This window comes from Coregonus lavaretus (genome assembly GCF_964263955.1).
Source record: "Coregonus lavaretus genome assembly, chromosome: 2".
NCBI lineage: Eukaryota > Metazoa > Chordata > Actinopteri > Salmoniformes > Salmonidae > Coregonus > Coregonus lavaretus.
The window spans coordinates 78,153,739-78,169,857 of NC_139989.1; the positions used below are offsets into that span (position 1 = coordinate 78,153,739).

At 41.8% G+C, this 16,119-nt stretch overlaps 2 protein-coding genes and 1 pseudogene across 3 annotated transcripts in view; all 3 read left to right on the forward strand.

Moving 5' to 3' along the window:
- The window catches only part of LOC311141994 (stonustoxin subunit beta-like), a 43,686-nt gene that overhangs the window by 23,080 nt on the left and 4,487 nt on the right, over positions 1 to 16,119 (forward strand). The gene's annotated exons all lie outside the window — the stretch shown is intronic.
- Positions 5,377 to 16,119, forward strand: part of LOC311141203 (NLR family CARD domain-containing protein 3-like) — a 74,344-nt pseudogene continuing 63,601 nt past the window's right edge. Inside the window, exon 1 of the transcript in view lies at positions 5,377 to 5,491. The product of the transcript in view is annotated as an NLR family CARD domain-containing protein 3-like (transcript). The remainder of the gene's footprint in view (positions 5,492 to 16,119) is intronic.
- The window catches only part of LOC311098870 (NLR family CARD domain-containing protein 3-like), a gene marked incomplete at its 3' end in the record, with an annotated part of 8,647 nt that continues 231 nt past the window's right edge, over positions 7,704 to 16,119 (forward strand). Inside the window, exons 1-9 of the mRNA XM_084139433.1 lie at positions 7,704 to 7,893; positions 8,413 to 8,529; positions 8,797 to 8,881; positions 9,011 to 9,239; positions 9,635 to 11,393; positions 11,684 to 11,857; positions 12,271 to 12,444; positions 14,369 to 14,542; positions 16,116 to 16,119. The exon at positions 16,116 to 16,119 is cut by the window's right edge and continues 231 nt beyond it. Coding sequence (XP_083995559.1) covers positions 7,811 to 7,893; positions 8,413 to 8,529; positions 8,797 to 8,881; positions 9,011 to 9,239; positions 9,635 to 11,393; positions 11,684 to 11,857; positions 12,271 to 12,444; positions 14,369 to 14,542; positions 16,116 to 16,119 — 2,799 coding nt within the window. The 5' untranslated portion in view covers positions 7,704 to 7,810. The remainder of the gene's footprint in view (positions 7,894 to 8,412; positions 8,530 to 8,796; positions 8,882 to 9,010; positions 9,240 to 9,634; positions 11,394 to 11,683; positions 11,858 to 12,270; positions 12,445 to 14,368; positions 14,543 to 16,115) is intronic.

Sequence of the window (16,119 nt, forward strand, 5' to 3'; positions counted from 1 at the left end):
TTTCATAGCCGAGCATTCAGAGGTCGAGACAGCAGGTGTGGTAGAGAGAGAGAGAGAGGGTCGAAACAGCAGGTTCGGGACAAGGTCGCACGTCCGGTGAACAGGTCAGAGTTCCAGATCCGCAGGCAGACCAGTAGAAACTGGATCAGCAGCACCGCAAGGTATCACGTCCGGTGGAGCATGTATCGATACTGATAGGATCGAATGAAAGGGAGCGCTGCTCTCGGATCAGTTTTCTCCATTCAAATCTTTCCTTAACATTATAATTATTTCACAATACTGACCACGGATCAGCTTCTAGAAAGATATTACTACCTACGGCTACAAAAATTGAGGTAGTTTATTCTAATGCTTACACAATAAAAATGTACTAAATCACAGATTCGGCACATCATTGGGCACATGTTAGGCTACACATCATTTTATTTAATTTTTTTATTTCACCTTTATTTAACCAGGTAAGCCAGTTGAGAACAAGTTCTCATTTACAACTGCGACCTGGCCAAGATAAAGCAAAGCAGTGCGATAAAAACAACACAGAGTTACATATGGGGTAAAAAAACAAAGTCAAAAATACAACAGAAAATATATATACAGTGTGTGCAAATGTAGCAAGTTATGGAGGTAAGGCAATAAATAGGCTATAGTGCAAAATAATTACAATAGTATTAACACTGGAATGCTAGATGTGCAAGAGATTATGTGCAAATAGAGATACTGGGGTGCAAAAGAGCAAAATAAATAACAATATAGGGATGAGGTAGTTGGGTGGGCTAATTTCAGATGGGCTGTGTACAGGTGCAGTGATCGGTAAGGTGCTCTGACAACTGATGCTTAAAGTTAGTGAGGGAGATAAGAGTCTCCAGCTTCAGAGATTTGTGCAATTCGTTCCAGTCATTGGCAGCAGAGAACTGGAAGGAATGGCGGCCAAAGGAGGTGTTGGCTTTGGGAATGACCAGTGAGATATACCTGCTGGAGCGCAGACTACGGGTGGGTGCTGCTATGGTGACCAATGAGCTAAGATAAGGCGGGGATTTGCCTAGCAGTGATTTATTGATGGCCTGGAGCTAGTGGGTTTGACGACGAACATGTAGTGAGGACCAGCCAACAAGAGCGTACAGGTCACAGTGGTGGGTAGTGTATGGGGCTTTGGAGACAAAACGGATGGCACTGTGATAGACTACATCCAATTTGATGAGTAGAGTGTTGGAGGCTATTTTGTAAATGACATCGCCGAAGTCAAGGATCGGTAGGATAGTCAGTTTTACGAGGGCATGTTTGGCAGCATGAGTGAAGGAGGCTTTGTTGCGAAATAGGAAGCCGATTCTAGATTTAACTTTGGATTGGAGATTCTTTATGTGAGTCTGGAAGGAGAGTTTACAGTCTAACCAGACACCTAGGTATTTGTAGTTGTCCACATACTCTAGGTCAGACCCGTCGAGAGTTGTGATTCTAGTCGGGTGGGCGGGTGCCAGCAGCGTTCGATTGAAAAGCATGCATTTAGTTTTACTAGTGTTTAAGAGCAGTTGGAGGCTACTGAAGGAGTGTTGTATGGCATTGAAGCTCGTTTGGAGGTTTGTTAACACAGTGTCCAATGAAGGGCCAGATGTATACAAAATGGTGTCGTCTGCGTAGAGGTGGATCTGAGAGTCACCAGCAGCAAGAGCGACATCATTGATATACACAGAGAAAAGTGTCGGCCCAAGAATTGAACCCTGTGGCACCCCCATAGAGACTGCCATAGGTCCAGACAACAGGCCCTCCGATTTGACACACTGAACTCTATCTGAGAAGTAGTTGGTGAACCAGGCGAGGCAGTCATTTGAGAAACCAAGGCTATTTAGTCTGCCAATAAGAATGCGGTGGTTGACAGAGTCGAAAGCCTTGGCCAGGTCGATGAAGACGGCTGCACAGTACTGTCTATTATCAATCGCGGTTATAATATCGTTTAGGACCTTGAGCGTGGCTGAAGTGCACCCATGACCAGCTCGGAAACCGGATTGCATAGCGGAGAAGGTACGGTGGTATTCGAAATGGTCGGTGATCTGTTTGTTAACTTGGCTTTCAAATACTTTCGAAAGGCAGGGCAGGATGGATATAGGTCTGTAGCAGTTTGGATCTAGAGTGTAACCCCCTTTGAAGAGGGGGATGACCGCGGCAGCTTTCCAATCTCTGGGGATCTCAGACGTTATGAAAGAGAGGTTGAACAGACTAGTAATAGGGGTTGCGACAATTTCGGCGGCTAGTTTTAGAAAGAAAGGGTCCAGATTGTCTAGCCCAGCTGATTTGTAGGGGTCCAGATTTTGCAGCTCTTTCAAAGCGTCAGCTGTCTGAATTTGTGTGAAGGAGAAGTGGGGGGGGGCATGGGCAAGTTGCAGCGGAGGGTGCAGAGTTGGTGGCCGGGGTAGTGGTAGCCAGATGGAAAGCATGGCCAGCTGTAGCAAAATGCTTGTTGAAATTCTCGATTATTGTAGATTTATCGGTGGTGATAGTGTTTCCTAGCCTCAGGGCAGTGGGCAACTGGGAGGAAGTGCTCTTATTCTCCATGGAATTTACAGTGTCCCAAAACTTTTTGGAGTTAGTGCTACAGGATGCAAATTTCTGTTTGAAAAAGTTAGCCTTTGCTTTCCTGACTGCTTGTGTATATTGGTTCCTAACTTCCCTGAAAAGTTGCATATCGCGGGGGCTATTTGATGCTAATACAGTACGCCACAGGATGTTTTTGTGCTGGTCAAGGGCAGTCAAGTCTGAGGAGAACCAGGGGCTATATCGGTTCTTAGTTCTGTATTTTTTGAATGGGGCATGTTTATTTAAGATTGAGAGGAAATCACTTTTAAGGAACAACCAGGCATCCTCTACTGACGGAATGAGATCTATATCCATCCAGGATACCTGGGCCAGGTCAATTAGGAAGGCTTTCTCACTAGTGTTTTAGGGAGCGTTTGACAGTGATGAGGGGTGGTCGTTTGACCGCGGACCCGTTACGGACGCAGGCAATAAGGCAGTGATCGCTGAGATCCTGGTTGAAGACAGCTGAGGTGTATTTAGAGGGTATGTTAGTCAGGATGATATCTATGAGGGTACCCATGTTTACGGATTTAGGGTTGTACCTGGTAGGTTCGTTGATAATTTGCGTGAGGTTGAGGGCATCTAGTTTGGATTGTAGGATGGCCGGGGTATTAAGCATATCCCAATTTAGGTCACCAAGCAGTACGAACTCTGAGGATAAATGGGGGGCAATCAATTCACATATGGTGTCCAGGGCACAGCTGGGGGCTGAGGGGGGTCTGTAGCAAGCGGCAACAGTGAGAGACTTATTTCTGGAAAGGTGGATTTTTAGAAGTAGAAGCTCAAACTGTTTGGGCACAGACCTGGATAGTATGATAGAGCTCTGCAGGCTATCTCTACAGTAGATTGCAACTCCACCCCCTTTGGCAGTTCTATCTAGACGGAAAATGTTATAGTTGGGGATGGAAATTTCAGAATTTTTGGTGGCCTTCCTGAGCCAGGATTCAGACACTGCTAGAACATCAGGGTTGGCGGAGTGTGCTAACGCAGTGAATAACTCAAACTTAGGAAGTAGACTTCTGATATTTACGTGCAAGAAACCAAGACTTTTGCGATTACAGAAGTCAGCAAATGATAGCGCCTGGGGAGTAGGAGTGATACTGAGGGCTGCAGGGCCTGGGTTAGCCTCTACATCACCAGAGGAACAGAGGAGGACTAGAATAAGGATACGGCTAAAGGCTTTAAGAACTGGTCTTCTAGTGCGTTGGGTACATAGAATAAAGGGGGCAGATTTCCGGGTGTTGTAGAAAAGATTCAGGGCATTATGTACAGACAAGGATATGGAAGGATATGAGTACAGCGGAGCTAAACCTAAGCGTTGGGTAACAATGAAAGAGATAGTATCACTAGAGGCACCAATTGAGTCAGTCTCCGCGTGTATGGGGGGTGGGACAAAGGAGCTATCTAAGGCAGGTTTAGCTGGGCTGGGGGATCTACAGTGAAATAGTACAATTAGAAATAACCCAAACAACAATAAGCTAACCATGTTTGGGCTGAGGCTAAACATAAACAGGATGTAGTACCGTAAAAAGGAACAGTCCAGCAGACATCAGCTGTATAGCTGAGTTATCAGAAGGTCCGGTGAACAGCAATAGGATAGTTTGGAGGCTGCTAAAGCACTAGCGAGTAAGAGGCCACGGCTAGCGTGTGCTAGCGGGCCGGGGCTAGCAGATGGAATCTTCGTGGTCGACGTCGTAACCACATCAGACGATTTCGTCGGCAGACCAGTCGTGTAGGATCGGCGGGGCTCCATGTCAACACTAGGTGGTCCCGTCCGGTTGACAGAGAGGTAGATAGCCGGGAGATGGGCCTAGCTCAGGATGATTAGCCAGACCACAGCGTCCGTTTTATTACAGCTAGCTGGTAGCGATGAATCCGGAGTTAAAGGTCCAGTGATTCAGTGATTCCGGCGGAAAACTGATGTGTTCTGGGTCGATAACGCGCTGTGCAGACTGGCCGAATATCCGGTGATTAATATCCAGTGATTAAATTAATCCCGCAGAAGAAAAAAAATCCAATGTTCTGCGTGAAATACCGCTAACTGTGGCTAATAGCAAGTAGCTAGTTAGCTGGCTAGCTAGTTTCAACTGGAGATTCTAGATAGAAGGTAAGTCAATAATAGAATCCGTTCCACATTGAGTGAGGCGGGTTGCAGGAAAGTATATTTTGTAGAAGGATGAAAAGTCTGATAGGGAAATATGTACGAAAAATACAAAAAAAACAGGGTATTTACAGGCTATTTACAGACACACGACAAAAACAGAACCGCACTACTTCGCCATCTTGAATCTAATATATATTGAGACAAATTGCAGACAGTAGTCTACAAGTAGTAAAATAAAACTAAATATATTGAACATGGAATATATTTCAATATGATTGAAATAGGACTATAGCGTACTGTTTATATTGTAATGCAGTAATCTCGGTTTTCATTTGAAGCACATTTTTATACGTCCCTTGTTTGAATCAATTGCAAAGACATTGGCAACTTTGTATTTGTAGTCAACTTTGTTCTGAATTTATTGGATTTTGCAAAAAAAAACATTTGATTATTTGTCTCTCTGAAATGAAACCATCAAGTGATAGATTTTAAACAAATACATGTCTGTCATTGAACAACCCCATACCATGATTGGATAGTGAAAAAACACACCAATCTTTTTCATAATTTCTTCAAACAATAAAAGCTAATTTACGAACATTTCTGAAAATGGATATATAGCGTTTTGGAATGAAACTCTTGTTTCCCCATGTGAGCTCAGAGTAGATGAGAGACGTAATGTTTGTATCTGTTGTGTTGAAGCCCAATCAAGCAGGAGAGACCAGCCTCCCCTGTACCCAGCTGTGTGTCCATGAAGAGTGACCGGTCTATGGGTCGTCCTATAAAGTTTAGAGAGGGAGACTTTTCTAGTGAACAAAGGTAAGAAGAACTCATGGGTCATGGTCAGTGAGTTAAACAACACTGTCTCTAGTCATTTCTTCTCTCCCATTTTACCATTTATTTTTGTTGTTTTCATAATCCATAGGCTAACACTTTTTTAAATTTTCATAGTCCTGAAACAATATTAAACAAACACAACATTCCCTCCCTGTGTGTGTGTGTGTGTGTGTGTGTGTGTGTGTGTGTGTGTGTGTGTGTGTGTGTGTGTGTGTGTGTGAGTGTGTGTGTGTGTGTGTGTATGTGTGTGTGTGTGTGTGTGTGTGCACTCCCTGGATGAGGAGATGTAATCTCTATTCTGATTGCCTAGTCACTTTTACCCCTACCTACATGTACATATTACCTCAACTACCTGGTACCCCTGCACATTGACTCAGTACTGGTACTCCTTGTATATAGTCTAGTTATTACCTCAACTACCTGGTACCCCTGCACATTGACTCAGTACTGGTACTCCTTGTATATAGTCTAGTTATTACCTCAACTACCTGGTACCCCTGCACATTGACTCAGTACTGGTACTCCTTGTATATAGTCTAGTTATTATCTCAACTACCTGGTACCCCTGCACATTGACTCAGTACTGGTACTCCTTGTATATAGTCTAGTTATTACCTCAACTACCTGGTACCCCTGCACATTGACTCAGTACTGGTACTCCTTGTATATAGTCTAGTTATTATCTCAACTACCTGGTACCCCTGCACATTGACTCAGTACTGGTACTCCTTGTATATAGTCTAGTTATTACCTCAACTACCTGGTACCCCTGCACATTGACTCAGTACTGGTACTCCTTGTATATAGTCTAGTTATTACCTCAACTACCTGGTACCCCTGCACATTGACTCAGTACTGGTACTCCTTGTATATAGTCTAGTTATTACCTCAACTACCTGGTACCCCTGCACATTGACTCAGTACTGGTATTCCTTATAGCCTCATTATTGTTATGTTATTGTGTTACTATGTCCTTTTTTTATTTAGCTAATTTCATCTTACTTTTTAACTGCATTGTTGGGAAAGGGCTCGTTAGTAACCATTTCACGGTAAAGTGTACAGCTGTTGTATTCAGCGCATGTGAGAAATACAATTTGATTTGAAGGTCATTGGCAGAAACACGTAATTGGTTCTAACGGTCAACTCGTGCCAAACAGCGCATGTTCGGATGTTGAAGCACAGTGGCTAGGAAAAACTCCCTAGAAAGGCAGGAACCTAGGAAGAAACCTAGAGAGGAACCAGGCTCTGAGGGGTGGCCAGTCCTCTTCTGGCTGTGCCAGGTGGAGATTATAACAGTCCATGGCCATTAAGGCCAGATTGTTCTTCAAAATATTCAAATGTTCATAGACGACCAGCAGGGTCAAATAATAATCACAGTGGTTATAGAGGGTGCAACAGGTCAGCATCTCAGGAGTAAATGTCAGTTGCCTTTTCATAGTCGAGCATTCAGAGGTTGAGACAGCAGGTGAGAGCGAGAGAGAGAGCGAGAGAGAGAGAGCGAGAGAGCAAGAGAGAGAGCGAGAGAGAGAGCGAGAGAGAGCGAGAGAGAGCGAGAGAGAGCGGGAGAGAGCGAGAGAGAGCGAGAGAGAGAGAGAGAGAGAGAGAGAGAGAGAGCGAGAGAGAGAGAGCGAGAGAGAGAGAGCGGGAGAGAGCGAGAGAGCGAGAGAGAGAGAGAGAGAGAGAGAGAGAGAGAGAGAGAGAGAGAGAGAGAGAGAGAGAGAGAGAGAGAGAGAGTAACAGTCAGTCAGAGTAGGCTACAGGTAAATAAATAACCTGGCTGTTGTTGACAAGCATAGGCCTATTCAGTTCATATCCATATTATTAATATTTGATTCATTGATTGAAATTACGACCCCATCCTCAGTAGCCTATTCCAGCAGGCTACTGGGCAACAGAAGCACTTCCTACCTCAACATCGTCTTGCTATTCATGTTAAATAAATTAATCTGTCAATTTGAACTAAGCAAGCTGCTAAATCATTCAGCTTACATCTTGCCTACATGTTGCCCAGGCTACTGGAGGCTATCTGAAATAACATGTAGGCCTATCAGGGGCTATGTTTTGGCCTAGTTTTCAGGCCTTGTGGCGGGTTTTGAGTAGTCATTGGGCTAGAAAAAGTCATTGCATTAAATTACCTCACTGTTTGGATGTGTCTGTTACTTAATGTTTTATTTCTGAGAGATTATGAATAAAAGAGAACACTGTGTTAACCGCAACCAACATGCTGCATCTCTGTTTAGGGGTCAGTGCTCTAAAAGGAGTCTCTCTGGGGAGAGAGAGGAGGGGGGCCCTGCCTCTAAAATGAGTCTCTCTGGGGAGAGCGAGGAGGGGGGCCCTGCCTCTAAAATGAGTCTCTTTGGGGAACATGACACCAAAACTAAGAGGTGAGCTGAAAATATTGTTTAAGAATTTATTTTCCAAAACGCTATATAGGAGATTAGATTTGAGATGTGATTTAAAACCATTGTTTAGTTGGAATGTAATGTTCGTATCCTATATATTTGACTGTGATATGTGGTTGTCGCACTTAGCTACCTTAAGATGAATGCATTTACAGATGCCATATCTTAATTTGACCCAGTTTCTCACAGCAGGAAAATAATCCTGTGGCAACAGCAAATGTGCATTTTTCGGTGGATTATAATTAAGGGATATTTTCTGAAGGGGTTCAGACATTTTTCTTCAGGGAAATCAAGTCTGACATTTTAAAGTGGAAATTACCCACTTTAGACACCTTTATAAAGCCTTGTAGTGGTTTAATCATTTCTTTAAACAATAAAAGCTAATTGACCAACATTTCTGAAAATGGATATATAGCGTTTTGGAATGAAACTCTTCTTATGATTCCCCATCTGAGCTCAGAGTAGATGAGAGACGTAATGTTTGTCTCTGTTGTGTTGAAGCCCAATCAAGCAGGAGAGACCAGCCTCCCCTGTACCCAGCTGTGTGTCCATGAAGAGTGACCAGTCTATGATGCAACCTCTAAAGTTTAGAGAGGGAGACTTTTCTACTGAACAAAGGTAAGAAGAACTCATGGGTCATGGTCAGTGAGTTAAACAACACTGTCTCTAGTCATTTCTCCTCTCCCATTTTCCCACTTCTTTTTACTGTTTTCATAATCCATAAGCTAAACCTTTTTTCAATTTTCATAGTCCTAAAACAATATTAAACTAACACAACATTCCCTCCCTGTTTGTGTGTGTGTGTGTGTGTGTGTGTGTGTGTGTGTGTGTGTGTGTGTGTGCACTCCCTGGATGAGGAGATGTAATCTGATGTTTTGTCCCCAGAAACCAACAGGAGAGATCAGAGTCAGAGATTCTCAGTGGTCAGTCTTCCCAGAGTCATCAAACAGACCTGGCCTCCATATTCAGTGTATGTGGTCCTGTTATGTACATTTGTTTTTGTTTACCTCAAGTAAAGTTGATCTGTCAATCATTCATTCATGTGTTAATGAGAAAGCATTTAGTCTCTTGCTTAACTTATTTACTTGATTTATTTCAGTTGCTTGAAGAGAATATTATGACATTTGTGAAGAACGAGCTGAAGATGTTCAAGAGGATTCTTAGTCCAGAACTCCCAGAAGGCTTTGAGAGTCAGAAGCAGGATAAGGAAGTGGTGGACGCTGAAGATGGGAAGCAGGAGAGCAGTGCCAGAGAGGGGGCTCTGAAGATCACACTGCACGTCCTGAGGAAAATGAACCAGAAGGAGCTTGCTGACACACTGGAGAAAAGTAAGAGCTGTCTGCCTCATGTTGAAAGCTGTTTTAGAACATTTAAAAGCTGTAGCTAAAGTACAGCTAAAGTAGCTGTGTAACTCAATGATATTGTAGCAGCCTTAACACAACACCTAGTGACCTCATCAAGTAGCAGCAGGGATGTGTTGTGTTGTGTTGTGTTGTGTTGTGTTGTGTTGTGTTGTGTTATGTTGTGTTGAGTTGAGAGAGAGAGAGAGAGATCATAATAATATAATCAGTCACACCAGTCTGTAATGCATTATGAAAACATTTACACATTTATACAGTCAGTTAAAAGAATAAAGTATTATCATTTAAAATGTTATAACAGTCCTAGAATACTGTAGGCATTAAAACAGACGTAATATTAATATCCTCTGTGTTATTTCTAGATTCAGATGAGCGTGCTGTGATTCTTCAACGTGAACTCAAATCTAATCTAAAGAAGAAGTTTCAATGTGTATTTGAGGGGATCGCTAAACAAGGAAACCCAACACTTCTCAATAAGATCTACACAGAGCTCTACATCACAGAGGGTGGAACAGGAGAGGTCAATAATGAACATGAGCTGAGACAGATTGAGACAACAACCAGGAAACAATCAAGACCAGAGACTGCAATCAAATGTAACGACATCTTCAAACCCTTAACTGGACAAGACAAACGTATCAGAACTGTGCTGACAAAGGGAGTCGCTGGCATCGGAAAAACAGTCTCTGTGCAGAAGTTAATTCTGGACTGGGCTGAAGGAAAAGCAAATCAGGATGTCCAATTTGTATTTTCATTCCCTTTTCGGGAGCTGAATTTGATGAAAGGTGAAAAACACACGTTGATTGAACTTCTCAATCACTTCTCAATCGAAACCAAAGAATCAAGGATCTCCAACTACGACAAGTACAAAGTTCTGTTCATCTTTGATGGTCTGGATGAGTGCCGACTGCCCCTAGACTTCCAGAAGAACAAGATCTGTTGTGACGTCACAGAGTCAACCTCAGTGGATGTTCTGCTGACAAATCTCATCAATGGAAATCTGCTTCCCTCTGCTCTCCTCTGGATAACTACCCGACCTGCAGCAGCCAATAAGATCCGTTCAGGGTGTGTTGACCAGGTGACAGAGGTACGAGGGTTCAATGACCCACAGAAGGAGGAGTACTTCAGGAAGAGATTCAGTGATGAGGACCTGGCCAGCAGAATCATCTCACACATAAAGACATCAAGGAGCCTCCACATCATGTGCCACATTCCAGTCTTCTGTTGGATTTCTGCAACAGTCCTTGAAAACATGTTGAGTACAGACAAGACAGAAGAGATGCCCAAGACTCTGACTGAGATGTACTCACACCTTGTGGAGTTTCATACCAAACAGAAGAATGAAAAGTATCTTGGGAAAGAAGAGACACACTGGAATAAAGAGAGCATTCTGTCACTGGGAAAACTGGCTTTTCAACAGCTTGTGAATGGCAATCTGATTTTCTATGAAGAAGACCTGAAAGAGGCTGGCATTGATGTCAATGAAGCCTCAGTGTACTCAGGATTGTGCACACAGCTCTTTAAAGAGGAATGTGTGCTGTACCAGGTCAAGGTGTACTGCTTCGTGCATCTGAGCATTCAGGAGTTTCTGGCTGCTGTATATGTGTTCCTCTCATTCATCAACAACAATGAGAATCTAATGGCCGAACCGCAAGTTACTGAAGTTACTGTCTACAAGAGTGCTGTGGATAAAGCCTTACAAAGTGAGACGGGAAACCTGGACCTGTTCCTCCGCTTCCTTCTGGGCCTCTCACTGGAGTCCAATCAGAAGCACTTACGAAGTCTACTGACAAAGACAAGAAGCAGCTCACAGAGCCATGAAGAAACAGTCAAGTACATCAAGGAGAAGATCAGGGATAATCCCTCTCCAGAGAGGTGCATCAATCTGTTCCACTGTCTGAATGAACTGAATGACCATTCTCTAGTGGAGGAGATCCAAAGCTATCTGAGTTCAGGAAGTCTCTCAAAAGAAGAACTGTCACCTGCACAGTGGTCAGCTCTGGTCTTTGTGTTGCTGACTTCAGAAAAGGAGCTGGATGTGTTTGACCCGAAGAAATACTCCAGATCAGAGGAAGGTCTTCTGAGGCTGCTGCCAGTGGTCAAAGCCTCCAGAGCTGCTCTGTGAGTACATAAAATGACATTTAAGTACTAATCATCAGGAAGAAATATTCAGTTTAGAAATATATGTATTATAATATATATATAATGTATAATATTAAATTGAAAAAATTACTGAATCAGTGCATTGGTGTTCACATTAGTATAACAATATGACCATGCAATTCTAGGAGACAGAAGATTAACATATATGTTGTTTAAGAGAATAAACCAAATGCATCTGCCATTGTCCTTCTACACTACTGGTGTTAAATTAACAGTGTGTTTGTGAAATCATGATGATGTCTTTGCAGGCTCTCATTCTGTGGACTCACAAAGAAAGGCTGTGCTTCTCTGGTCTCAGCTCTGAAGTCAAACCCCTCACACCTGAGAGAACTGGATCTGAATAACAATGTCATGAAGGATTCAGGATTGAAGCTGCTCTCTGCTGTCCTGGAGAATCCCCACTGTAAACTGGAGACTCTGAGGTCAGTATTCCTGTAGTTGGTCAACAAGTGATAACTGTTCACCAGATCCACATGTGTTTACCAGGCACACATAGTCCACACCATATGTGTTTGCACAGTGAAGCTTACAGTTTTACATTTGGCGCTATGCTCCAGCATTTTGGATTTGAGATAGAATGTTTCATATCAGGCAACAGTACAGAATGTCACCTTTTATTTGAAGGTAATGGTGAGAGGTTAGCATATTTTGTTGTAGCCTCTGTAACTTTCTCACTCATTATTATTCATGATTCATTCATGATCCTTCTCAATCATGGCATCATCAGGATTACTTTAGTAGTGTTTAGAAACATGTTATCTACTCACTTAGAAAGAAAATGACTCAACACCAACGAATAGCAGTGTGGTTTTAATATGATTTGACTCTTTGTCAGGCTGTCAGGCTGTCTAGTCACAGAGGAAGGCTGTGCTTCTCTGGTCTCAGCTCTGAAGTCAAACCCCTCACACCTGAGAGAGCTGGACCTGAGCTACAATGACCTGAAGGATTCAGGAGTGAAGCTGCTCTCTGCTGGACTGGGGAATCCCCACTGTAAACTGGAGACTCTGAGGTCAGTATTCCTGTATCACTCAATGAACACACACACACAGGATACATACACACACACACACACACACTGGACACACACACACACTGGACACACACACACACACACTGGACACACACACACATTCTGGACAGACACACACACACTGGAGACACACACACACACACACAAGGATTAATTTAGTAGTGTTTAGAAACATGTTATCTACTGTTAATAATGATACATTAATTCATTTATATATACAGTATCTGTCAAAAGTTTGGACACATCTACTCATTCAAGGGTTTTTCTTTATTTTTACAATTTTTACATTGTAAAATAATAGTGAAGACATTAAAACTATGAAATAACACATATGAAATCATGTAGTAACCAAAAAAGTGTTAAACAAATGAAAATATATTTGAAATTCTTCAAATAGCCACCCTTTACCTTGATGACAGCTTTGCACACTCTTGATATTCTCTCAACCAGCTTCACCTGGAATGCTTTTCCAACAGTCTTGAAGGAGTTCCCACATATGCTGAGCACTTGTTGGCTGCTTTTCCTTCACTCTGCGGTCCAACTCATCCCAAACCATCTCAATTGGGTTGAGGTCGGGTGATTATGGAGGCCAGGTCATCTGATGCAGCACTCAATCCCTCTCCTTACACAGTCTGGAAGTGTGTTGGGTCATTGTCCTGTTGAAAAACAAATGGTAGTCCCACTAAGCCCAAACCAGATGGGATGGCGTATCGTTGCAGAATGCTGTGGTAGCCATGCTGGTTAAATTCTAAATAAATCACAGACAGTGTCACCAGCAAAGCACCCCCACACCATAACACCTCCTCCTCCGTGCTTTACGGTGGGAACTACACATGCGGAGATCATCCGTTCACCCACACCACTTCTCACAAAGACACGGCGGTTGGAACCAACAATCTCAAATTTGGACTCCAGGCCAAAGGACAAATGTCCACAGGTCTAATGTCCATTGCTCATGTTTCTTGGCCCAAGCACGTCTCTTCTTATTATTGGTGTCCTTTAGTAGTGGTTTCTTTGCAGCAATTCGACCATGAAGGCCTGATTCACACAGTCCCCTCTGAACAGTTGATGTAGAGATGTGTCTGTTACTTGAACTCTGTGAAGAATTTATTTGGGCTGCAATTTCTGAGGCTGGTAACTCTGATGAACTTATCCTCTGCAGCAGAGGTAACTTTGGGTCTTCCATTCCTGTGGCGGTCCTCATGAGAGCCAGTTTCATCATAGTGCTTGATATTTTTTGCGACTGCACTTGAAGAAACTTGAAAAGTTATTGAAATGTTCCTTATTGAATGACCATCATGTCTTAAAGTAATGATGGACTGTCGTTTCTCTTTGCTTATTTGAGCTGTTCTTGACATAATATGGACTTGGTCTTTTACCAAATAGGGCTATCTTCTGTATACCCCCCTACCTTGTCATAACACAACTGATTGGCTCAAATGCATTAAGAAGGAAAGAAATTCCACAAATTAACTTTTAAGAAGGCACACCTGTTAATTGAAATGCATTCCAGGTGACTACCTCATGAAGCTGGTTGAGAGAATGCCAAGAGTGTGCAAAGCTGTTATCAAGGCAAAGGGTGGCTATTTGAAGAATCTCAAATCTCAAATATATTTTGATTTGTTTAACACTTTTTTGGTTACTACATGATTCCATATGTGTTATTTCATAGTTTTGATGTCTTCACTGTTATTCTACAATGTAAAAAATAGTTTTAAAACAACAAAACAAAAACTTGAATGAGTAGGTGTGTTCAAACTTTTGACTGGTAGTAGTGTGTATATACATATATGAATAGATATGGCAGGTTTCAGGACTCTGATGTATCTGAAAATGTTTAAAAAATATATTTTCACCACCAAAGAATAGCAGTGTGGTTTTAATATGATTTGAATCTTTGCAGGCTGTCAGTCTGTGGAGTCACAGAGGAAGGCTGTGCTTCTCTGGTCTCAGCTCTGAAATCAAACCCCTCACACCTGAGAGAGCTGGATCTGAGTAACAATGACCTGAAGGATTCAGGAGTGAAGCTGCTCTCTGCTGGACTGGGGAATCCCCACTGTAAACTGGGGACTCTGAGGTCAGTATTCCTGTAGTTGGTCAACAAGTGATAACTGTTCACCAGATCCACATGTGTTTACCAGGCACACATAGTCCACAACATATGTGTTTGGACAGTGAAGCTTACAGTTTTACATTTGGTGCTATGCTCCAGCATTTTGGATTTGAGATAGAATGTTTCATATTAGGCAACAATATATAATGTCACCGTTTATTTGATGTTTTTCATACATATCTGTTTTACTGTTTAGATACGAAAGCACTTTACGTATCTAGTTCTCCCATTTGAAGAAGTCTTATTTATTTGGACAAATTCATTTAGTCAAAAGTTTAGTATTTGGTCCCATATTCCTTACCCACAGTGATTACATCAAGCTTGTGATTCTACAAACTTGTTGAATGCATTTGCAGTTTGTCTTGGTTGTGTTTTGGATGATGTTTTTCCCAATAGAAACTGAATGGTGAATAATGTCCTGTCATTTTGGAGTCACTTCACTTGTATTGTCAGTAAGAATAGAAGATGTTTCTGAACACTTCTACATTCATGTGGATGCTACCATGATTATGAATAATCATGAAAAAATCGTGAATAATGATGAATGAGAAAGTTACAGAGGAACAAGGATCATACCCCCTCTGTTATTGGTAATGGTGAGAGGTTAGCATGTTTTGTTGTAGCCTCTGTAACTTTCTCATTCATAATTGTTCATGATTCATTCATGATTATTCTTAATATGGCATCTTCAGGATTAATTTAGTAGTGTTTAGAAACATGTTATCTACTCACTTAGACAGAAAATACACTTTAATACACTATAAGTGAATTGGTCAGAATACTTATGACTTCTTCAAATAGGGGGACTAGATACATAAAGGGCTTTTATTTTTCTAAAAGGTGAAACAGATATCTATTAAAATACCCTCAAATAAAAGGTGACATTATATACTGTCACCTCATATGAAACATTTGATCTCAAATCCAAAATGTTGGAGAATAGAGCCACATTTAAAATGTTAGGTTCACTGTCAAACTAGATATGGTGTGGACTGGATACTCAATACAATCTAAATCTGATACCTCACTGTCTGTCTTTTGACTGATACTGCTTTTTAAACTGCTCTGGTCAGTCTACTCAAATATTTGTACTATATATTTTTATATCTACAAGCAGTACTTTGATAATTTGTCATTTCTAATAATGATACATTCATTTATGAATAGATAGGGCAGGTTTCAGGACACTGATTTAACTGAAAATGTTGAAAAATATACTTTCAATATCTTCACCACCAAAGAATAGCAGTGGATAGAGATAGAATGTTTCATATCAGGCAACAGTACAGAATGTCACCTTTTATTTGAAGGTAATGGTGAGAGGTTAGCATATTTAGTTGTAGCCTCTGTAACTTTCTCACTCATTATTATTCATGATTCATTCATGATCCTTCTCAATCATGGCATCATCAGGATTAAGTAATCATCAGGATTACTTTAGTAGTGTTTAGAAACATGTTATCTACTCACTTAGAAAGAAAATGACTCAACACCAACGAATAGCAGTGTGGTTTTAATATGATTTGACTCTTTGCAGGCTG